The sequence below is a fragment of the Lethenteron reissneri genome, chromosome 66 (assembly GCF_015708825.2).
Source record: "Lethenteron reissneri isolate LAM-NWPU_2019-01 chromosome 66, ASM1570882v1, whole genome shotgun sequence".
Taxonomy (NCBI): Eukaryota; Metazoa; Chordata; class Hyperoartia; order Petromyzontiformes; family Petromyzontidae; genus Lethenteron; species Lethenteron reissneri.
Genome location: NC_083844.1, coordinates 2,338,654 through 2,363,647, shown reverse-complemented (window position 1 = coordinate 2,363,647; position 24,994 = coordinate 2,338,654). Strand labels below are relative to the sequence as shown.

At 45.5% G+C, this 24,994-nt stretch overlaps 1 protein-coding gene across 5 annotated transcripts in view; it reads left to right on the top strand.

Annotated features, from left to right (window-relative positions):
* Window positions 1–24,994, top strand: part of LOC133359879 (deleted in malignant brain tumors 1 protein-like) — a 144,005-nt gene that overhangs the window by 106,943 nt on the left and 12,068 nt on the right. For all 5 annotated transcript variants that reach the window (XM_061578440.1, XM_061578438.1, XM_061578436.1 and 2 more), the window contains 5 exons: window positions 1,283–1,585; window positions 3,021–3,168; window positions 4,136–4,305; window positions 19,166–19,219; window positions 22,613–22,739. In XM_061578440.1, the coding sequence (XP_061434424.1) occupies window positions 1,283–1,585; window positions 3,021–3,168; window positions 4,136–4,305; window positions 19,166–19,219; window positions 22,613–22,739 (802 nt within the window). The remainder of the gene's footprint in view (window positions 1–1,282; window positions 1,586–3,020; window positions 3,169–4,135; window positions 4,306–19,165; window positions 19,220–22,612; window positions 22,740–24,994) is intronic.

Sequence of the window (24,994 nt, the reverse complement as noted above, 5' to 3'; positions counted from 1 at the left end):
CTGATCTGGAACTATTTTTCATCCAATACAGATTGATATAATTATTGTATAATAATGTGTTCGTGCAATACTATCATGCCAGGATAATGTTAACTCAGAAGAACCATCAAGTCCATTGACCACACATCCTTGTGGTAAAACCCGCAATCAAACATGCTTTGAATATGTATGCATTGTCCGTGAACCTATGAAATCTCATATTTGTTACTTTCACTAAAATTAACCAATGACCACATCACACTAAATAAAGAACATGTTAGTGACATTTTCTTGGTTCTTTCGGTAAAGTCACGTAGAAGGGAAATAATAAAATAATAAAAATTAAACATAATAGAATACAATTCTCACGACGTTTCGGCCACAACGCAAGCAGCCGTCCTCAGGTGAAGAACAGGGCTGTCGGAAAGACAGCGTCTGAATGAACACCACCAAGCTTGGCAGCGTCAAGGCTCCCTCCTCCTCTAACCCAGCTTAAATATACGCTGCCAAGCTTGGTGGTGTTCATTCAGACGCTGTCTTTCCGACAGCCCTGTTCTTCACCTGAGGATGGCTGCTTGCGTTGTGGCCGAAACGTCGTGAGAATTGTATTTTATTATGTTATATTTTTATTATTTTATTATTTTCCTTCTACGTGACTTTACTCGAAAGAACCAAGAAGATGAATTCCTGCAGTCACGAAAGCTTTAAATCGAAAATTTGGCTTTCTATATTGTTACAGAGATGTTGTTTTATTTTACACGCTTTTATTTAACTCACTCTGTTGTTGTTTTCGTATCCTCAAATCTTGTAACTCAAATTTTTACCCACTTACCAATGTGGTATTGACTGCAAACTTCGTTTAGTTATGTCTTACTGATGACAATACTATATTCTATCATAAAAAATATATTTTTAAACACTCTTTTTATTACACACTTTCTATTAACTGTCTGTTTTTTTGTCGTATCATCAAATCTTGTAACTCAATTTTAACCCACTTCCCAATGTGGTATCGACTGCAAACTTGTTATACGTATGTCATACTGATGACAATACTATATTCTATCATAGAAAATAAAATATATATATTTTTAAACATTATTTTTCACATGTTGTTTCGGCTTGGGTCTTATTGTCCATGCTCAACTAACGAAGGCTGTAAATCACCACGGTCCCTTACGTTATGGAAAGCTTCGGGGCCAATTCCTGGAGTCGTGGAGTTCTTCCATTAATCGTACGGTACATTTCAATTAAGCGTGTTTAAAAAAAAGTTTTTTTCAATATTACTTATTTTTTCTTGCAGCTGCTGGCATTCGACTACTGGGAGGCGACAGTCGCTGTCAGGGTCGGTTGGAAGTCTACAGGAACGGAGACTGGCATGGAATTTGTAGCTCAGTGTTGGATTACCAGGATGCAGATGTAATGTGCAAGTCTCTTCAGTGCGGAAATGCATCGTTCGTTGGAAACACAACCCAGTTTGGTCCTGAATCTAGCTCAGTTTTTTCACAACGTGTATCTTGCCCCAAAACTGCAACTAGTGTACTCAATTGCTATTGGAATGACATACTCTGTGATGATACACAAGCAGCTTCTTTGATATGTGCAGGTTAGTAAAAGGCAAATATGCACTACTCTGATGCACACGCGAAGCTAAACATACACTTGCTACTAAAGGTTTAATATTGAAATTTTAACGGGCTGGGGTATCACTAACATGGCCACTTTTTCTCCCTTAGCCTCGATACATCAATGGCTCTTGCTGTTCTATGGGCTGCATGTCTCACTGGCACGGCCACCATGGCCCTTTACACTCTTTCCTGCCACAGCGCAGCGGCCAACGCCGCAGCTTGTGTTACACATAGACGTGACAATTAACTTGCTAATCTCCATAATTTCCATAATCTTCCATTAATATCCCATTAACACTGCTCCTGTGCGCATGTACGGCCACGGTGTTCTTATGCGGTGACGGAAGCTCATTAACTTTGACTTGCTAACCTCTCTCCCTAATCTCTCTCCATAATCTCCCCATTAACTCAAACCTATATAACCCCTTGTTGTAACGGCTCTCTCTCGCTATTTTCTTCCTGGTTCAGCAGTTCTGCTACTGTATATTTTTTTCGCCTGAGGACGACCGCTTGTGTTGCGATCAAAACGTCGTGATGTATTATTTTAATTTAATTTATTTTATTTTATTTTTCTACATACGTGACTTTACCGAAATAAACAAAGAGTATAGTGGTGATTCATGTTTGAAAATCAGAAAATAATTCCATTTGACTCAACCACAGTAATTGAAGGTTTATGCAAAAACATTTCATAAAAACCTTGTAAAATATATTGGTAATTTATAAGGCTAAGGGAGCAGAAGTATGGTCATAGTTAAGCAACATTGCATGAGCAGAGTAGAATTGTGATGGATGAAGATAATCACTTTGATGTGAAGAGACAGATTATTGACACAGGAGTAATGAGTTTTCAAGACAGAGCTGCACTTTGAAAATACAAATCAGGAACAAAAAAACTACTAGCTTTTAAACACCAATGATAATGATGCTCAGTGCTGCGTCCTTGAACTTGGAGTTTGTGAATTGAGTGGAATACGTTCCATGGAAAGTTTCTGCCAACAGAAAATCCCATCTTAAAATTTCCCTGCATTGTGCTCATGACCTCGTGATGTTGCTCATGCCCAGTTCACATACGCACTGCAATGTACCAACATGCAATGAACAATGCACGGTAAAAAAATACATCACATTCAGAGGGGGGGGGGGGGGGATGTCACCAACAAAGTTGCCTAAGCCAAACGAGTAGTGAGTATAGGGAAACTAAGTCAACTTATTGAACATTTAAAATTTGTGAAACATTCCATGCTGGCGAATGCAGCTGTCTTGTTTAAAGTACGTTAAACACTACACTTGCATTAGTTATCAAAGGATGACCAAAACTCGTATATGTAAGGATTTTTCTCTGATGCATTTCATATTATTTTAAACTCTTTAAATGTATAACATATACTTTTTATTTATCTTTCTTTAAAGTTCCTGTGGAGAAGACAATTACTCTTTCAGGACATGATGGAGTCATATTATCTAATAATTTTACCCTAGATAACACGTCTTTGACGTATACATTTGTAATACAATCCGTGTCTCCAAATGTAATAAAAATTAAATTTGAGAACATAAGGTAAGAAAATATTGTTTTAAACATAAAAAACACCACACATCCACACTACAATACACTATACACGGCATGTTTTATCTTAATCACTATCAAATCACGGATTACAGGAGTTTGCCCCTGTACATTTTAGACATACTTGCAAACCGTGGAGGTCTCGTAAGTTGAACAATTCGTGGATTACAGGGTAGCATGTATTTCGGACCAAGGACCCCAACACAATTTTTCCCATGAGGTCTATTATTTGTCGAACGCGGTTTCGCCCAACACGGAATATTCAAGGAACGTAACCCCCGCATTGTGTGTATTTTTACGCACTTAATCGACCCTAATGATAAACATGCTAATTACAGTACCCGTTGCAATCAGTAACAGTCAGAGCGGTTCTGTTCTGAAAATTTTAAAGTTACCAAATGTATAAAAGAAAAAATTGGTAATTTTGATAAAAATGAGTTATTGATTCTAATTTGAATATTCTGCAATGTTTTGATAGACCAAGGTTGACTGAACAATATTGCTAGGTTTAATTTGTGCAAGAGATGGCAACCCTCTGGATGTAAATAATAATGTTTAGATTTTTAATACTAGCTAGCAGCGACATGAGAAAGCCATTTAAGGTTATGTGGTGGCGAGATGTTAGCTACCACACCTTGTGTGCAGGAGGTCGGGGGTTTGATCGGGACCCTGAATCCTGTATATTTGGAGTTTGTATTTTCTCCCGGTGGTGGCATGGATTTTTCTCTGGGTCCTCCGGTTTTTCCTTCTAAATTTAGAAACATGCGCTCAGAGTATTTGGCTGTTATAAATTGCCACATTATAAGCCACTTCGTTGAGCTATAATTTTTGGCCAGGTCGCTTCTGAAAAAGAGCTACATAGCTCAGTGGGCCTTACCTGGTAAAAAAAAAAATGTTTGTTTCAAATTAGTTTTAAAAAACTGCGGATAGACTCTCACCTTGCCGTTTCATTATACAGCTTGCAAGAGAGCAACTCGTGCGTACTGGAACGGCTCGAGGTTTGGGATGGACTGGTAAGTGAAGGCAATTCCCTGGCTGTGCTCTGCGGGGGAGCTGCTGTCGGCCAACACATCAAGTCCACCAAACAGGTCATCTCCTTGGTGTTAAAGGCAAGAGGACCATTAGATGGTAAGTGCGATTAAATGGCGAGCAAAGTGAACTGAGGTTTCCTGTTCATTTTGACGAATGTTTTCTTAAAGTAGTAGCGATCTGATTTAATCAAAATATATTTAATTTCACTCTTGTACTTATTAGTGTCTGCATGTGGGATTATTGCTAATCTGTTGATGGGGACTGAGAGATAGAGTAATGGGCCAAAGTTATGGAAGCCACAGAACAAGGCACAGTTGCAAATTACTGTGGAACGGCTATTGGCACAGTTCTTCTTTCGTATGGAATTTTTGGAGATTGCAACAGATTACAAATTGATGTCGAGATTTGATATCTATGCGACTACTTCAGAAGTATCCGTGTGGATTTGTTTCAGATCGCCATTTGAAATATGTGATTGGGCAGTCGTTTACAATGTTGCAGGGTCTGAGATGTCGCACCACAGTGACAAACTGGACTCTATTAGTGCCGTGTTACATAAGGGGCACTGAAGAGTGAGACAATGCCACAGCAGTCAGTTTTTGTTTTTCGGTTAATGTTTCACCTCCCATAGGGACCCCATGGTTTTGAGTTGTGTTAATATTTCGATTAACGGTATGTTTACGTTATTCACGCACGCCAATTTTGGCTGATCTGAGCGCTCATAAGTGGGCTGAGCATGCCCCAGCCAATCAGCCAAAGCCATTTATGAGCGTTTAGACCTCGACTGTCTTTGTTTACGTTATGTTTTGGCAATGGAAATAGCTCTCTTGGAGGCTCAGTGATGTTTTACTTAATTTTCAAATTACAAGGGAATTAATAGTGATTGCAACGTCTCTTAAATCGAATTAGGAAAAGAAAAGAGGTAGGAAAGTATTTTCCCTCAAAACAAAGCAGGTAAGTATTGATAATCATGAAAAAGGGGTAAAAACAGTGCACGTATGAGTGAGTTTGCTTTGAGCCACCATTTTTACAATTTGCAAAATAAGGGCAATATTAAAGCTACCAATGTGAAGGATTCCTCTACCAGGATATTCAAGGGTAGGGCCATTATTGTAGAAATGGAAAGAGAGCTAATGATATGGAATCGGAAGGAAATATGAGGCGAGTCTGTAGATAGCTTCGCCATATTTGAGAGGGCTAGAGCTGTCTTCGAAGACAGATTCATGCTTTTAACTTGCAATTCCTAACAGTTATTTTGATGAACATCACTTTTCGTTGAACGGATTAAAAACGTTAACCCGAGCGACTACTGTATAATATTCCAATTACGTTGTGATACCTACTATAGTCACCCAGGAATGTCTGTCCTTAATGCTCGTGATGTAACTCCACGTCGACCAGCCCCCCTCATTAATAATTATGAATAGGTTACGTCCTCCACATGGACCCGACCCTCATTAATAATCATGAGCGGGTGATGTCACTCCACATGGAAAACCCCCCCCCCCTCATTAATAATCATGAGAAGGTGACGTCACTCCACATCAAACAGCCCCCCTGATTAATAATCATGACCAGGTGATATCCTCCAAATGGACACCCCCCTATATTTATAATAATTAGTGGGTGACGTCACTCCACATGGGGGGGGGGGGGCAAGGCACCTCCCCCCTCCTCAGCGTCAACTTACAACCCTCACTACAAAGGCAGAACCCTCACGTCACGCGATCTCCGTAACGCTATTGAGAGATAGAAGTAAAAAGGACGTCATGATGAACAAGGGATTATAACCTTTAAATGAAATAAGTTTGTGTCACCGCATCCTTACAAATTGCACACGAATATGATGTCGCAGTCTGCTTTTTGCTTGCTGCAATACACCTGTAGTGATTTCAACTGAGTCGCAGACGTTTGCTTGGGAGGGACAATTTATTTAACACAAAAGCGCCGACATAACATAACCTACACTTGGGTCTTGAATGCCCATCTAGCCACGCTACAGCAGAGCTAGACACGGTTCGCTATCCCGGCCCGTCCACAAGCTGGGTCCCGGACTGCGTGGCTTGAGGCTTCTTCTCCCCGACGTGGCTCTTCGAACACCAACACTTGAAGAACCCCGAGCACCTCACGGAGCTCTCATTATATGCTTCTGGGCTGGGGCTGGCTCTGCCCTTAGCCCCGCCCACCTTCCAGGCTCCTCGGGCTCTTTCTCGAATGTTCCCGAGAGCTCTCTGGGACCACATGACCGCCCCTCGGCCCCCATCCATCTGTGGTCCCCCTCCAGTATCGTCCGGTCACGTGACAACAGGTCAGCCAGAGTGTCATGCCTCAGAGTAACCCTGGCTGGCTGATGCTCGTTCTCGCTCCCTCACTGGGAGATAGCACCACTTGCTGCTCGCAGTGCCTTCACGCTCACCCGCGTTTACCCAACAACCACTAGCGTTGGTACTGCAGCCCGCAACCCGGGCTGCCCGCAATGACAACATCACCGGCCGTGACTTCGCAAGTCCGGGCACCATACAGTAACAATCACAGTCACTACATCACCCCCCCCCTACGTAGCTTCCAGCCGTCCCAGCTGCTAACTCCCCCCAAAGCAAGCAACCGACATAACATACAACAAGTGTGCTCCAACAACATAACAAGGCAACAAAAAATAACTCAACCCAACTGTACAATATATACACGTGAAAAAAAACAATCGGTCAACCCGACAACCCCGGTGCACGAAATCCCCACAATCAACATCTCCCACCCTCAACGGGTAACAACGCTCGTGAGCTCGATGGCGAACAGGATCAGCCAAATACTGGCCAGGACTCACGCGACAGCCCATGACGGTATGAGAGTGTGCAATGTGCGGGATCATACAAATCGAGTCTTTGAATGAGTCCGTGATGCCGGTTCTCCAGACGGGTTGGGTTCGACCACTTTGGGAGGGCCAGAGAGAGCAAGAGATTGACCGGATGAAGCCGGCTCCTCACGCAGAGCAGTAGGCCGGGTTGTCGGGTCCTTGGCCTTCCGAGCACGCGAGGCCAACACGAGCAGCCGCGTGCGAGGCATCAGACACGCGGCGCCTGGGGGCGGAACAGAAGCGCTCTCCTGAGGACCCGCATCGGCAGATGCACTCCCCAGCTCGTCGGACACGCCCGACACTCGGCCCCTGCGATATTGAGATGAAACAAACTCGCACGGCGTGAAGAAAGGCTTCAGGCGAAAGGGGTGCACAAACCAGCTCTGCTTACCAAACCAAACCTGGACACATTTGGGCCCCACGACCCAAACGACATCAACCGGCCCTCTCCAAGGTCGCAGCAATTTAGGCGATGTGCTCACTGGCACCTGCGGACAATGCAACCAGGCCTTGTCGCCGCACGACCAATCATGCATGGAAATGCAGCCACCCTTGAGCCACTCGTTGGCCAGCTGCCTGGCCCAGGAGTTAACACTCGCGGCTTCCCGCACCTCAGAAAGTTTGCCCATTGTGAATTGAATCGAATCGGAAAGTTTGGATACCTTCGGGGCGGGCGCGTTCTGCAACTGCACATCGATGGGAGGGTCATACTCTCTACCATACATAAAAAAAGAAGGGGAGAGTAACCGGTGGACGTGTGTGGGATCATCCTGTAAGCAGCAAGATATACAAATCCCAATCAACCTGCGACTCGCTGACCAAGTGACTCAACATGGCAGTCCGGTGTAAGCGCTCGACCATGCCATCTATTTATAGGTGCTACGGGGACATACGTACCTTTTTTGTACCCAGCAAGTCGCCAACGTCACGCAGCAACATGGAATAATTTGTTTTACCTTGGTCCGTCAACAGGCGCTCAGGAGCCCCATTATCCAAGACATAGCTGTTCAAGAACTCGTCGGTGAAAGCAACAGCCGACTGATTTGGGAGCGGCCAAGCCATAGGCCAGCGTGAGAAATATTCGACGCCCATGGGTAAATATTTGTTTCCCCGCGCCAAAATGGGAAACGGCCCGAGAATATCGAGGGCAACAACAATAGCATAATGGCACAATCCTCCATCCCAATACATGAGAAATCCTCCCTGCAGCACAAACGAACTCACATCCCGTGGTGTATCACCATCGGCGGTCACCATGACACGCCGGCGCAGCTTAAGGAGGAACGAATCCTCCGCCTGTCGACGTTCCCATACTATATAATTTCGACCCAAGGTAGCATCACACACGACGGGGACGTTGCCCGTCCCCTCAACGGCTTTCGATGCAGATGCAACGGGAGGGGAGGGGGAGGTCGAGCTGCATGGCCGACAGCGACCCGAACCGGAAAAACATGCGCACTCCCCGGGTGCTGGCAATCGCGAGAGGGCATCGGCGTTCGAATGGTGAGTACCCTTACAATATGTGGCATTGAACGAAAAATCCTGGAGGATTTCAAGCCAACGCGACAATTGGCCCAAGGGCTGGTCCACACGCAACGCATACTGGAGCGCCGCGTTGTCCGAACGCACTTCAAGGTGCCGCCCATACAAATACGGCCGATACTGCTGCACGAATACGACAATGGCCAACAGTTCCCGGCGTGTAACGCAGTACCGCTGTTTCGCCGGGGACAGCACCCTGCTGCCATTCGCAACCACGTGCTCCACGCCATTAACGATCTGAGATAACACGGCACCAATGCCGGTATTACTGGCATCCGTGTCCATAATGAACGGCAGCGAAAATTCGGGAAAATGTAGGGGACGACAGTTAACAAGCCATCGCGAATGGAGCGAAACGCAGCTTCCTCCGCCTCCCCCCAATGAAATGGTGAGTACCCTTACAATATGCCCTTGGCCATCAGGGCACGGAGAGGTTTAGCAATGGACACGAACCCCGCAAGCAACAAAAACTGCCCACCTCGGTAGCCAAGGTGGGTGCCGGCCACGTCCGAACACAAGCAGTTTTCTCGGGGTCAGTCATGATGCCCGATTCACTGACTATGTGGCCCAAGTAACAGACATATTTCTGGAGCAAATGACATATTTGGGGCTTGAACATCAAGTCGGCGGCATACATCTTAACAAAACAGCCTGCAGGCGATCCAAATGCTCATCAAACGTGCATCCGATAACGATGACGTCATCTACATTTTTCAGGCATGAAACCCATTGCAGGCCCGCCAAAACCAATTCCATCACTCTCTGAAAAGTGGCAGGCACAGAATGAAGCCCCATCAGAAGTCGGTTGACCTCAAACAGCCCTTGTGGTGTCCGAAAAGCCGTCTTGGGCTTCGAGGCCTCGTCAAGCGGCAATTGCCAAAACCCGGACAAAAGGTCGAGGGTCGAAAAATACCGCACGCCTGCCAGAGCGTCCAAAGAATCATCCATGCGAGGCAGGGGGTAGGCATCTGCGACTGACACCTTGTTAAGTTTTCTAAAATCGACGCAAAACCGCAGACTGCCGTTGTGTTTCTTAACAAGGACAATCGGAGTCCCCCCATGGACTGGTGGACGGCAAAATGATATTCACAGCCAACATTTCACCCATGTTAATATGGTGGCTCAATAGACCGATATCAAATTTTGACTCATTTGGCCCGCGGTCAAATCGCCACATTCTGAACATAATTTGTTGATCCATGCCTCATCGACCACTGGAGGTCCGTGAGATCGAACGCCGACCTCGACATTTCCCACCACATCCGCTTTCGGACATGCCGGGGACGCGTGAGCGATCACGGAACGCTCTTGAATAATCGTAGTGTCAAACCTGGTGTTAAGGACCGGTATAAATGGCGGCTGGTGCTGGGAAACCAGCGTCTGTGCCGCAACCAGTTACATCCCTCGACTGATTCTATTCGAGGGACCAAGCACAATGCCATCACTCATGGTGTGCGCATCAAGCGGTTTCCGCAAATGAAGAGGCACTAGCATTTGCGCGCCGGGAGGAATCCGCATCTTGCAGCATGCAAGTGCCTCTACTGTAGCATTAGCAACATTAATGCAAGTCAGGGACGGAAGAAAAGCCATACGCCGTCCCAACGGCAACTCCAAACATCCCTGATCGATCCGAATTTTCAGGGGCATCTTGCCAAGAAAGTCAGTCCCTAGCAGGCACGAGACAGCCAGAGCCATGGAAACCAACACGTGGCCCGACAATTGAACATCCGCAATGCCCAGCGCAACAGGGATGCGGCCAATTATTCCCAACGAACAGCCATTAGCGGCGAAACACGGAGCATCAACCGGCTCTAAAACGCGACACCAGCGTGGCTAAATATTATAAATCAATTCAGAAATAATGGTTGAGGACACGCCAGTATCCACAAGCACGCGTACCTCCGCTCCCTCAACAAAACGAGCATGGCCGAAGACCCCGCGGTTGCCGCGACCACACGACCCGCCAGCTCCGACCACTGATTAGGTCGGAGCGGCCGCGTGTCGCGAACACAACCCGACTCCCCCCGAACATGCGCGCGACCCCGACACACACCGGACTCCCCTGATGAATGAAGGAAACCCTGGGCTAAGTGTGAGGTGCACCGCAACTCGCCTTAGGGGGGATGGAGTCGTAGGACGGCGGACATCCCAAGACCCACCGTCGAGGAACCCGGCAGCCCGACTGGACATGCCCCGGTAGGAGGCAGTTGTAGCAGGTCACCCATCCGTCGCTGGAATGGGACGAAGCAGACCTCGCCCGCCGCCGATCGTCCCGGCACCGATCAATGTCACCCCGTCGATCGGTGCCCCACTGGTATAGCGAGCACGCGGACACGGCCACACCGACCGGATGACCCTCGGGTTCGGCGGAAGACGCGGAGCACGCCACCAGCACTCTCTCACACTGCAGGGTCTGCTGTGCCTGGATACACCTGGCGATCTTGAGAGAAGACACATCCCCGCCGTCGGCAGCAAGGACAGTGCGAAGCTCCTTGGCGAATACGCGACCTTCGCCAGCGCCCAAAGCGCACTCCTGTACACGAGGGCTGACTCAGCATCACCCCTCCACTGCACCGCAAACTTCTGGCGTGAGGGTCAACTTCTCGAACGGCAGGATGGCGAGGAATGCCACTAAAGCATCGTCATCAAGGGCGGCAGGAAGCGACTTCAGCACGTCCGCCTCTGACCACCCCGCCATGTCAGCATTCGTGAGGAATCTTCTCTTAAATGCCACCCAATCTCCGCTTGAGGCAACAAATTGTTTAATGAAGGGCAGCCGACGGCGGAGCGACTGGACGTCAAATGACGTCCCCGCTTCAAGCTTGGCGGGCTCCGCACCAGCAGCAAAATGGCGCCCGCAAGTGCGGGCAGCGGCGATGGCGTTTCCGCCCTTCGCGAAATAGCGGCCAAGTCGCCTCGCCCGGATAGCACCGCCGCCCCTTCCTTTGCCGTCGACGAGGATGGAGGACACCGCATGGAGGAGGTCAGTGAGATGGCCATGTGCGTCCCTGACGAGCTCCTCAACAGAAGGCGAGGTGCCCCACACCCCGACTGCGCCCTGCTCCGCGGCCAGCGTCTCTGCTCCGTCCTCGGCGGCCGTGGACAAAATTAGCTCATTGTCATCTTCATCGTCCGACTCTCACACACGAACTCTGCAATGTGTAGTCATCTTCCGTCTACCGCTAGCTATAGCCGAGCAAGTTGGCCACTTCCGACACCAGTTGTAGTGAGTCCAACTGAGTCGCAGACTGTTGACTTGGGAGCCACACTATTTATTTAACACAACAGCGCCGACATAACATAACCTACGCTCGGGTCTCGAATGCCCATCTAGCCACACTACGGCAGAACTAGACATGGTTCGCTATCCCGGCCCGGACCACAAGCTGGGTCCCGGACCTGCGTGGCTAGAGGCTTTCATCTCCCCGACATGGATCTTCGAACACCAACACTTGAAGAACCACGAGCTCCTCACGGAGCTCTCGTTATATGCCCCTGGGCTGGGGCTGGCTCCGCCTTTAGCCCAGCCCACCTTCCAGGCTCTTCGGGCCCCTTCTCGAAAGTTCCCGGGACCACGTGACCACCCCTCGGCTCCCGTACACCGGTGGCCTTCCTCCAGTATCGTCTGGTCACGTGACAGCAGGTCAACTAGCGTATCATGCCCCAGAGTAACCCTGGCTGGCTGACGGTCGCTCTCGCTACCTCACTGGGGGCCAGCACTGCACGCTGCTCGCGGTGCCTTCGCGCTAACCAGCACTCACCCAACCACCACTAGTGTTGGTACTGCAGCCCGCAACCCGGGCTGCCCGCAATGACATCACCGGCACTATACATCGACAAGTACAGTCACTACACACCCTTCCATGGACGGTCAAAAGGCTAGTACGGATATTTGTTGAATACCATAAGTGTAAGGAGTAAAATGGGGACGTGACATCATGTGTGCCGTTCAGTGCGATGATGTCACGGAACGTGGCGTCATGCGCGCTGGGCGGCTCGATGACTTCACGTCTCGGAGAGTACTTAAGGGAGACCCCGTGACGAAAGCGGGGTCACTGTGGGAATGAGTAGAGTGAGAAGGGTAGAGAGGGAACCAGGGGTAGAGAGGGATCGAGTAGTGAGTCTGGGGAGAAGCCGGTGGTAGCCGATAGAGGTGCTTTCTCTCTGGCCGGTGGAGTCAGCAGAGTCCCCGATCCGACACGAGAGAGAAAGACCGGAGCTAGCCGGGCAGGGACCAGGACTCAGCGTAGGACCCCTAACCCCTGGGAGTTGTGTACCCTTGTGTTAGATTGTAACAACCCTTAATAAACCTTTGGCGAAAGCCCATAACCTTACCTGTCTCCGAGTGCGTCCTGGGAACTCCTGAACATAAGTATATACACAATAAGAACCTTTTTTTGCATTTTATAAATATACAGAAAACTGGAGTATTAGGATAAGATTTGCATTTCGTTCATAAATTATGCATTGCTCATAAATTGAGTTTAAAAGGAATAAAAGGTATCCTTTGGGTCTTTTGGTAAAGTCATGTAGATAGGTTGAAAGAAAATAACAAAAATACTACGACGTTTCAATCACAACACAAGTGATCATCATCAGGAGGAGAAAAGATGAAAAAAAAGATGATGAAGATCGCTTGTGTTGTGATAGAAACGTCATAGTTTTTTTGTTCTTTTTAGTTATTTTCTTTCAACCTATCTACTTGACTTTACCAAATGACCGAATTAATATGATTTCCTGCAGTCACGAAAGCTTTAAGTCAAGGAATAAAAGGGATTTTTTTATAGTGGGACTAAAGATTGTGATATATTTAAGGTTAGCATGACAGTGGCTTAGGATTAGGCACTCAGCAGAGCTATCTTTAAACACACTTTTAAATATGTAATCAGTTATGTATTACAATGCATGGCTTAGGTAAACAGAAAATAGATATCTAATAGATTGGCATTTGCAACATGCAAAACATGTTACCTTCTAACTTGGCTGAGGGAATTACACCTTTTGGCAGTTTTAATTACCGAGGATTTCCAAAACATTCTAATTAAGTTAATATATATGTTAACATATTCACGATCTATTGTGTAATTGTAGTCAAAGCCATTGATACCACCACACCTGGTCAGGTCTTGGTTAACCGACTCATGAAGACCACTCAAATGCCTGTGCCCCACTGGGGGTAGGAGATGTTAACTACCTCGCCTGGTCTACAGGAGGTTGTGGCTTCGATCCCGACCCTGACTACTCCTGCCTGTATATTTGGAGTTTGCATGGCTCTATACCTGTGGTCGCGTAGATTTTTCTCTGAATCGTCCGTTTACCCCCTCCACATTTAGAATCACATCACGCGTTTGGAGTATTTGGCTTGCTATAACTTTCCACGTGATAAGCAACTTCGTGGAGCTAGAATTTGTGGCCACATCGCTTCTGAAACAATCTATATAGCTCAGTGGGCATTACCTGGTTAAATAAAATTGTTTAATGCATGTCTCAGAAATAGGCCCTCCGCCACATTGGAGCTACAAAACTCACCTGCTGTGTTCCCTTCCAGACTCATGCATTATTTCTGTCTCGCCACAACATTCATAGCATCTGACTCCTGCAAGTATATTTGATGATAAAAAAATATAGGCTTTACCCTAAAGGGTCTCGTAAAAAGTGTACTGTATTTGAATTTTACACCATGCACTCTACATAGATATAACACAACAGCGCCCACTGCTGCCGAGAACCTGCAGATGCACTGTTTAGGCTCAGGAAATATTGAACCAAATGAAGAGCGAGGTATACCATGCTGAGCTAGGCCCAACGATGGACAAACATGTCATGGTGCCAGGTCAATCCGGATATTGGACTGGAACGTATTAACGTCTACAAAGCAAATCCAAAGATCATCTCCATACTCTAAACTCTTAGTCGATATCTCTCTATACAATCTGACCACAAAAATTCACGACTGCAATTGTTTAAAGTTGTCTTTTCTTTCTGATTCTTCATTCTAGTAGAGATGTCAGGTAAAATTCTTATCTGACCTTTAAGATGATATTTGTAAATCTAGTTCACCACAAAAGTAGATCTAAGTCTCAAGGCTTGTTTTTTTCAAGAGGGTCCCACCACGAGGCGTTGATGTTGCTGGTATGTGCGATCCCAATTAAGTAATTAGTTCTCAGGTATTTTTTAGTATTTGTATATTTGTTCTTTGGTTCTTTCGGTAAAGTCACGTATAAAGATAAAATAATAAATTAAATAATAGCATACTACGACGTTTAGATTGCAACACAAGCAATCATCAGGTATAAAAGAAATAGCAACAAAAATCTAACCAGAAAACTATAGACAGACATATAAGCAGACAGATATCACACAGATACACAGAGAGAGAACACGCATCGGCACAAAGAGAGAGATCGTCTCTCTGACGAGGCCTTAAATAGAGAGAGGGGGCGGGGGCGGAGAGAGGGAGGGGGCAGAGAAAAAATCCCTGCAGTCACGAAAGCTCCAATTTAATATTTGTATATTTGGCCAATGCAACTTAGTTTTGGATGTTTTATTAGATAAGGGAGAAAACCTGAGAACCCTGTGGAAATTCATACAGAATAGTGAGAGAACATTACAAATTTCCCAAGTCAGGAATCGAACCATGGGACGTCTTTATGTGGGACAAAAGTGTAACCACTGCACCACAAAATATTAATCTGTATAATGAAGATATCAGAATTAAGTTATGAGGTATTGCATTATCTTGGTTCTTTCGGTAAAGTCACGTAGAAGGGAAGTAATTAAATAATACAAATAAAACACAATAAAATAATTATTACGACGTTTCGGCCACAACGCAAGCAGCCGTCCTCAAGTGAAAACCAGGTCCGTCGAGGCGACAGAGTCTGAATGAAACAGCACACGAGCTTGGAGCATATATATAAGCTGGGCGCCTTGACAAATGAATTTGCATATCAAGAGGAATTTAGCATATTTATGGGAAATGCAGGAATGTGATTAGTACTACATATGCATGTGCATTATGCAGGTTTAACAGCATCAAAGGGAGCTGCAGTTGCTGCTGCTGCTGCTGCAGTTGCTGCTGCTGCAGTTGCTGCTGCTGCTGCAGTTGCTGCTGCTGCTGCAGTTGCTGCTGCTGCAGTTGCTGCCTTATCCATTTTGATATAACACTATGTATTATTCTACCCACCCTAATGTGTATCACACTGCTATATATTTACTATACAATTACGACACCATACATTACTCTGCACAATGCACCAAGCATACAAATGCCACACTATCTGCCACTATACACTCTACCATTGACCGTCGTGTCAATGGGTGAGTGGTGGGGGGAAACTTGCAGCGGAGTAAAGAATCCATTCCCTGCGGAGAATACAATGCCAGTGAGTGGAACGCGGTCTGAAAGTCACCGTAAACGTGAACACAATCAGTTAAGATCCGATATGGTTTATTACGTCCTTCCAATGATTGCTAAGCCAGAATCCATCTTCTCGGTTGAAATTGTCTCTGTGTTTGTATATGTGGATCGCCTCATGAACGAATCTCTCATGATAGCCAGATGGCTTGCAGAGAACCTCTGTCTTGGAGAAGTCAATGTCATGTGAGCCCACTGAATTGTAACAGTGATCTGCCACGGCTGAGGTGTTTGTCCTACCGTGTTTCAGGTCTGCTTTATGTTCACGGATGCGGTCCGAGACATGTCGTTTGGTTTCTCCAATGTAACTGCTACCACAGAGGCAACTTAGTTTGTAGACGCCAGGGTACTGTATGTCCGGAACCACATCTTTTACAGACGGGACCAGATCACGGATTTTATGTACTGTGTTGAATCGGACCTGGATCTTGTGTTTAATCAGGATTTTGGAGATCTTTTTTGTGACCCCAGTGGCAGATAGTGTGGCATTTGTATGCTTGGTGCAGTGTGCAGAGTAATGTATGGTGTCGTAATTGTATAGTAAATATATAGCAGTGTGATACACATTAGGGTGGGTAGAATAATACATAGTGTTATATTAAAATGGATAAGGCAGCAACTGCAGCAGCAACAGCAACTGCAGCAGCAACTGCAGCAGCAGCAACTGCAGCAGCAGCAGCAACTTCAGTAGCAACTGCAGCAGCAGCAGCAACTGCAGCAGCAGCAACTGCAGCAGCAGCAGCAACTGCAGCAGCAGCAGCAACTGCAGCAGCAGCAGCAACTGCAGCAGCAGCAGCAACTGCAGCTCCCTTTGATGCTGTTAATCCTGCATAATGCACATGCATATGTAGTACTAATCACATTCCTGCATTTCCCATAAATATCCTAAATTCCTCTTGATATGCAAATTCCTTTGTCAAGGCGCCCAGCTTATATATATGCTCCAAGCTCGTGTGCTGTTTCATTCAGACTGTCGCCTCGACGGACCTGGTTTTCACCTGAGGACGGCCTGCTTGCGTTGTGGCCGAAACGTCGTGAGAATTTTTTATTGTGTTTTATTTTTATTATTTTATTACTTACCTTCTACGTGACTTTACCGAAAGAACCAAGAAGACTTTTGAAGTCTGTTTGATAAAAAGGGGAGCCCGGGGGCCATTCTTGAGTTGTTCATCAACATTTGGCCGTCAAGACCCCCCCTGCCCATCCTGCCTTCTCCAGCCGCTCGCAGTGTCCGTGTGATGCCAGTTAGTGTCGCAACGAGGCAGTGTTAGGGAAGGCTTTCTCGTCGCGAGTACAGCTACAAGGTACATGGTAGGACGCTTGAGTGGGAGTGTAGACACTAGTAGGCTAGGCTTTTCTCGCAAGATACTCACCCCGGGTAGTGTTGACTGGGCAGCTTACTTTACAGGATTGTGGTTTGCGCCGACAATAAAGGTTAGCACAGAGCATAGGTAGTGTGATGTGTGCGAATTCTGTGTGGCACGACTGCGTGTGCAAGCTGAGTCCTGGGTAGCGGTGGGGGAACGCGCGGCGTGAACGCAGGGTGATGATCGTAGGATCGCTACCACGTTTGCGCAAGGTAATCATGCAGGCATGAGCATGCTCACAGCCCCCTTTTGTTAGTGGGACAGTGGTGTGCACGGGCTTCGTGTTAAATGTTAATGGCGTGCAAGTGGAAGGTTTTTCTGTATTCGTGGCTTTTTGAACATTGGCCAAGCTGTTTGTGAAAGGGGTTCCAGACTTGCTTGTGAAAGCTCTCCTTGATAATCAAGACAGATGCATATAAGGGGAGTTGGGGTTGGAGGAGAGTGGTATGTGAGGAGAGGGAGTGTACGTCTCTCCCACATCTCTATCTTTTGTGTCCATTACTGTTATCTCTCACCGTAGCTATCTGTGGCTGATGCTAACACACTTCACATTTGCCTGTTTGCTTTGACCACATTTGGGAAGTGCCACACAGGTCATACTTGAAAATCAAGTTCCGTTCTTACAGCGTCTCACTATCTGACCTAAATAACATCAACTTGGATCAACTTTGGTTATAGGCAGACCTCGCTTAGTGCTCAAGATGCATTCCTGGAGAAGTGAGTGCCAATCAAATCAGCACTTAAAAGGGTCATCTTACCATTGTAAATATGGGAATGTATTCCCGACAGAGTTATTTATTTCCTATGAACAATATATGAGGGCTTTATTTGGGTATTGGTAATAGTGCTGATAATAATGCAGATGGTAAACATTTAATGAATAAAAAATAAGAAATTATTACAATAACATCAGTAATCCGGAGGCGACAGCGTCTGTCGCCTCCGGATTAACACCCGACTGACGTCGTGAATGACGGCTGGCCCGGTAACCTCTTTGCACCCATACACTATTAAGCCAATTCAGGGGCACCACGATGTATATTGTCCTGCGAGGGTCGGACAAGTCCCTGGCACCGGGAAACCGTTGTACTTTCCTCATAGGGACCCTTCGGTTTAACACCTGTTGTGCCAAGCAATTCCCCATCAGGACACTCCGCGCGTGCGCTGCATGTGTGTATGCAGTGTGGGGGCCAGGGGGGGTCGCGGCGCTTGCAGAGTGACTTCGAGGCCATGGCACCACGTACAGTATTGTACACTACATTTATTATTTAAATTCTATACATTTACTGTACAAGTTATATTCAACACTAGAAAATATTCATTGTAATTTTACATTCAAAATACTTCCCATTTAATGCTTGCGCTGATGTAGGTCAACATAAAACTTAAGGAGGGGTGGGTGTCATATTCCGAACCGTGAACCAAATTCCGCGTTTTCCTGTTATCACCATTGCGGATACTTTCAAGAATGTAACAAGACTCCGTAATGGGCAAGGGTTTGCTGTACAGGACAAAGATTTCCATTGCATTAGGCGAGTGAAAGTGCCCTGCTCCCCATACAGCCAATCAGCACCCTGCACTGACCACCTCGCGTGCTAGATGGGCACATGGCCTCCAGCCAATTAGAACGGCGGTGAGAAATTGCATCTAAAACTGTTAGATTGTTTGTCAGAATATTTATGAATCTGTTTGGACTCAAGAGTTGTAATGCTGGGATGAAGTCAATCCGAAAATGCCAAATAACGTGGTGTTGTTAAACTTTCAATTTCACCACAGGTCGAGGCTTCATCGTAAGCTATAGCTCCATTAAAGTAACAAGACGTTCAGAAGGTGAGTACATGCCACAGTACACACTGTCAGTACGTGTAACAAATACACATTAAATACACTATACATTTTACATTGTTTAGGTATATTACCACTTCTTACTTGAATATTCATTTGAAATTCATTGCAATCCCGTTAGGCTTCTCTTAACAAACCAAATAACCACAGGTCCAATTATCCGTATAACCTATTGGGTCATCTGCACCCTATTTTTACTTTTTATCCGCAGTTATGTTTGCTTTCTGTTCATATTCTTAGGTTTTCGGTAAAGTCACGTAGGTAAAAAATTAAAATTTATAAAGTAAAATAAAAATAAAATAAAAATCACGACGTTTCGGAGGCAACACAAGCTTCCGTCTTCAGGTGGAACCGTCACAGCACGATAGCTGTATCAAGTAAATGAGAGATTACAAGAGATACTATCCCGTATATATAGTGGTTAAGGGGGGGGGGGGGTGGGCCAGGAACGGCCCACTTTTTAAATCCTTTATATTAAGTTCGCATGCTTGCTTGCTTGCGTGCTTGCTTGCTTGCTTAGGACCGTGCAAATCTTTCGGTCGTTTTTTAACCCACTTCCCGTTATCCAATCGAGCTAACATTTTTCACACAGACTCGTTGTGCCAGACAATTATTGTTCGTGAAAAAAAAATTCCCAAAATGTTACACTTTTTAGGCAAAAAAAATGTATTTTACATATATTCAAATATAACTCATTAATGGCTTTGGCTGAACGTCAGAGTGTAAGAGCCCAGAGCGTAACCCCTCCACAGGCCGTGGCGGAGTAGCGCAGTTGGTAGCGCCCTCGCATGCCAAAGGTCGCGGGATCGATCCCCGCGTCCTCCACAGGCGAATATATTTTTTAATCCTTTATATTAAGTTCGCTTGCTTGCTTAGGACCGTGCAAATCTTTCGCTCGTTTTTTAACCCACTTCCCGTGATCCAATCGAGCTGACATTTTCCACAGACTCGTTGTGTGTGACAATTAATTTTCGTGAAAAAAAAAATCCTAAATTTTACACTGTTTAGGGAAAACAAATTAAATATTTAATTACCAATTGCTTAATACTGGCAGACAATCATCTGACCCATAGAATGCAGCCATCTCAAGCCAGAGGACGAGAGAACTCTAGCCGCCACGCATATAAAGGATTTAGAGTGAAAAACTTTGTTTTTACGGGTTTACTTGTTATTATTATGGTAAGGTGCGGATTGAGACTACGGTTAGTCTACATAATAAAGGACTGAGCCTGAGAGGGGGGGGGGGGGTGCCAGAGTTGTTCAAAGTGCAACTGCTACTAATGAGACCGAGCCTCTGCCATGTAGATGGTAAAAGCACAAAAGCAGGTCAGGAAGAAACGGCCTCCTGCTATGTTGTAGCAGGAAACCAGTGTGTGAAAAAAGAAGCTAAACATGGTAAAACAAAATTGGCTGTCTATCAGTAACCTGTACAGTAACTCAAGAATAGTTATCTGTCAAATAAGATGGTCCAAATATGTGTAGTTAAATCTTTTTTGCATGGTTAATCACATCTTTCCAATGATTACTCAGTTTGTAACCATCATCACAGTTGAAATTATGTCTGTGTTTGTATATTTGTATGGCTTGGTGTACAAACCTCTGATGATAGCCAGGACGTTTGCAGAGCACCCTGGTCTCGGAAAAGACAATCTCATAGTAAAGGCTCAGTCCTTTGTTATGTAGACTAACCGTAGTCTCAAGCCGCACCTTACCATAATGATAAAAAGTGGGCCGTTCCTGGCCCATCCCCCCCCCCCCCCCTTAACCACTATATATACGGGATAGTATCTCTTGTAATCTCTCATTTACTTGATACAGCTATCGTGCTGTGACGGTTCCACCTGAAGACGGAAGCTTGTGTTGCCTCCAAAACCTCGTGATTTTTATCTTATTTTTATTTTACTTTTATAAATTTTAAATTTTTACCTACGTGACTTTATCGAAAACCTAAGAATATGCATACTTGCAGTCACAGAAGCTTCAAATCTAGAATTGCTTTCTGTTCTCCAATTGCTCAACAGATTCCGCTTTTTTCGTTACAAGCAGATTCCTGCCATCCTCATCATTTGTATTCAAATGGTCATTTTAAAACCCATGAACGAAACAGGTGAAAGAGCCCCCTGTGTTCTTCAAATGTCCATTGAAATTACCTACTATAATCACCAAGAAATGCCCTTACCGCGCGTGACGTCACTCCACATGAGGCCCACCCCCCCGTGACGTCACTCCACATGAAGCCCCATCTCATTAGTATTAATGAGTGGTTGAATTTTTACGCTCACGCAGAGGAAGGTCGATCTGTATTGAATAATTTATTGCGCAGTCGCTTCAAATATGACGCTTCTTTCCAGAAAGTGACGGTAAAAAATAAATCTACACAGCACAGTGCTACATCCGTGCGGGACGTCACTGCAAAAGAGCCCCCCCCCCCCACCTTCATTTATATTCATGCCGCGTGGAAATTTACACTCACGGACAAGAAGGTCGCGCACTCCACATGCCGCACTCCTCCCCTCATTAATAATCATGAGTGGGTGACGTCACTCCACGTGCCGCACCCCTCCCTCAATAATGGACATGTAATCCCTCTTCATCCCCTGATAACATCTCAACGGATGTGTATGGTCGGGGCACTTTGCATATGTAATTGCATAGACAGTGGGAAGGGGTGCTTATAGGTCATCCATGGACGCAATTCCATGGATGACTCATGAGTATTTAAAAGGACATAATTTACTGTACAGCGCACGTGCATTTCACAAATGTGCACACAGGCTGCATGTATCACACACGCAGAGGCCACTTTAGTAATCATGATTTTTTAGTGTGTGAATAAGTGGAGTTCACGAGTGAATGCATCCAATTATCCACAGATTATGATTATTCATAGGATTTCCAGCTGACCCAGTCTGGTAGTCTACATATGTGTTCGGTGGCAGGAATTGATTAGTTGCCGAGATGTTGTGGAATTTCATTGAACTTTTATTACAGGATCGGCGTAGTTTTTATAGCTTACTGAGGAACATGTTTGGGTTTGGTCCATGAAAAAGGCAGCAACACGAGTTATTTGTTTATCTTGTCCGGCCGTTATCCCTGTCATTGATTTTGGTATAATCGTCACGACTCATATGCCTCACATTTTTTTAAAGATAGGTGCAGTTCATCAATACATAATTTTTATACACATTCTGAGAGTTGTTTTGTTGTTGAAGATGGAGTAAATCCGAATGGAGTCAGGCATAACTTAGAGGATAATAGAAAGGATCCGCAATGTTTATTCCCCACATCACCACGGATAAGACGACTTTTATTGTTGTATAGCTTTAGTTATTTGGATGAGTCTTTTAACATTTTCCACTTTTTTACATTCCATTTTAGTGCCTGCACCTTGTGGGATAACAGCAGATAACACGGTTCAACTGCAGAACATGTATGGTTATCTCTCTTGCGCTGCTGTGTTCATTGGAAGTAGATGGATACTGGTTGCAGCAAACTGCGTGCACAAGTGAGTTTCGCGTATGCTATATGTGTCTGTACAGTGTTCATGTAATGCATTTCTAATGTTTAATGTGTGGTGCAATTAAATGTGCATTTAATTGGCAATATCTTCTGTAAAATTTCGATTTAAAGCTTTCGTGACTGCAGGGATTCATCTTCTTGGTTCTTTCGGTAAAGTCACGTAGAAGGGAAGTAATAAAATAATAAAAATAAAACTTAATAAAATAATTCTCACGACGTTTCGGCCACAACACAAGCAGCCGTCCTCAGGTGAAGACCAGGTCTGTCGAGGCGACAGCGTCTAAAAGAAAACACCACCCTGCTTGGAGCGTCTATTTAAGCTGGGTTGGAAGGGGGGGGGGGAATGTGCATTGGCAAAAGAATCTGCATATCAAGAGGAATTTAGCATATTTAGCATATTTATGGGAAATGGGAAATGCAGGAATGCGATTAGTGCTATTTGTGAAATGCATCAAATGGAGGGGATAGGGGTAGCATTAATAAAGGGAAGGGATGTTAATAGTATGTAGCTGCAGTAACTAAACAACAACGTAAAAAGCTAAAGTATAAACTGCATAGGGAGGCGATAGGGGTAGCATTAATTAAGGGAAGACATTCTAATATTACGTAGCTGCAGTAACTAAACATCAACGTAAAAAGCTAAAGTATAAAATACATAGTATTAAATTGTATACTGTACACTACCCTATTTCTTAGAATAATACATAGTAAATTTACTAGTGAACAACTTCATATAGATTAGAAAAACTACATCTAAACACATTCATTAATAACACTAACTTAAAATAAATATAATCAGCCCGTTTTGGAAAATGGCCCTTCTTGATAGCACTTAACGAAAATGCCAGCGAAACATTGAGTTCTGATTAAAAAATAATGAAAAATATATTATGATCAATGTTTAAAGAAGGATATTACTAATGGCCTAATAGTAACTATTTAGTAACAGAAAAATACCTCTACATTGAATATGTATAATTCAAATTAACTCCTTTATATCTGTAGGATCCTTTTTGCCAGTGTAAAAATAATGAAATAAATAATAGGCTTTACTGTTTACAGCAATAATGCACTGTTTAGATGTTCAAACACCAAATATACACCTAAAAAGGGTCCCATACATATAACTGCTCAACCCAAGCTATTAATGCTTTGATATTTGTGTTGCCTTTGGATGTTAACCTTTTGGCATGCTCTCGTCTAATGCCTGTGCATAGACAAGGGAATAAATGAGGTATAGACCAATCAGTTTCAAGAGCAATGCATACATTATTATCAAACCATGTTTGTTTGCATGTTTTACTCCAAGCACGTGTGGTGAATATATACTTGCAATAGGTGTCTTTTTAGTTTTACTGTTTGAATATCATAATACAACTCCTCCTGTTATTTCCAGGAAGGGTAAAGCCGAATATTTTTCATCATAACGGCAAAAAGGGTCCCATAGTTAAATGTGTAATGCGAGCAAGGATTGAGGGGGGGGGGGTGGAGTCTGGGTCACGTGGGGAGTGGGTGGAGTTAGGGTCACGTGGGGGAGAGGATTTAGGGAGAGAACCGAAAGGGGAAAGGGGAGTTGAGACGGAGTGAAATACGAGGAGGCCACGCTGGGCAAGATGGAGAGTGTGGCGCGGTTGCCACGCGGTGGGAGACGTCGACACCGACGGCCATCGGTGTCAGACGAAGAGAGCTAACGGGGCAGTGAGAGGCTAGCTGTGAAAGGGGCAGCAGTGACGCTAGATAGCGGGGCAGCGGTGTGGTTGCAAGGATCGCCTGACGGGGCAGCAGTGAGACTGCATATTGGAACAGCAGGGAGCCCGCACAACGGAGCAGCCGAGGGCTGTGGAGAGGTTGTCGAGCGGGACGCGGGCCTGAGCGAGACGCCGTGGTACGGAGATTCTACGAACCCAATAAAGGACAACGGAGATCGACATCTGAGAGAGAGTCCTTTATTACATTTGTAATGCGGGCGCGGGCGACCTCCCGGATGTGACGTCACGGAGAGGTGGAGTTAGGTGACGTGGGAGCAAGGTTAAGGTTCTTAAGGGATGAGACCGGAAGAGGAGGGGAGAGAGTGAGAGACTGGACAAGAGAAGGCCACGTTGGGCGAAGCGGAGAGAAGACAGCAGTGCGGCTGCTGGAGAGAGGGTGGTTGAGGAGCTGCGGTGAACACAGCCGGCGAGGCTGTGTGTGAGAGGCTACGAGAGCGACGAGAAGAGAAACAGCAGCGAGTGCAGCCAGTGG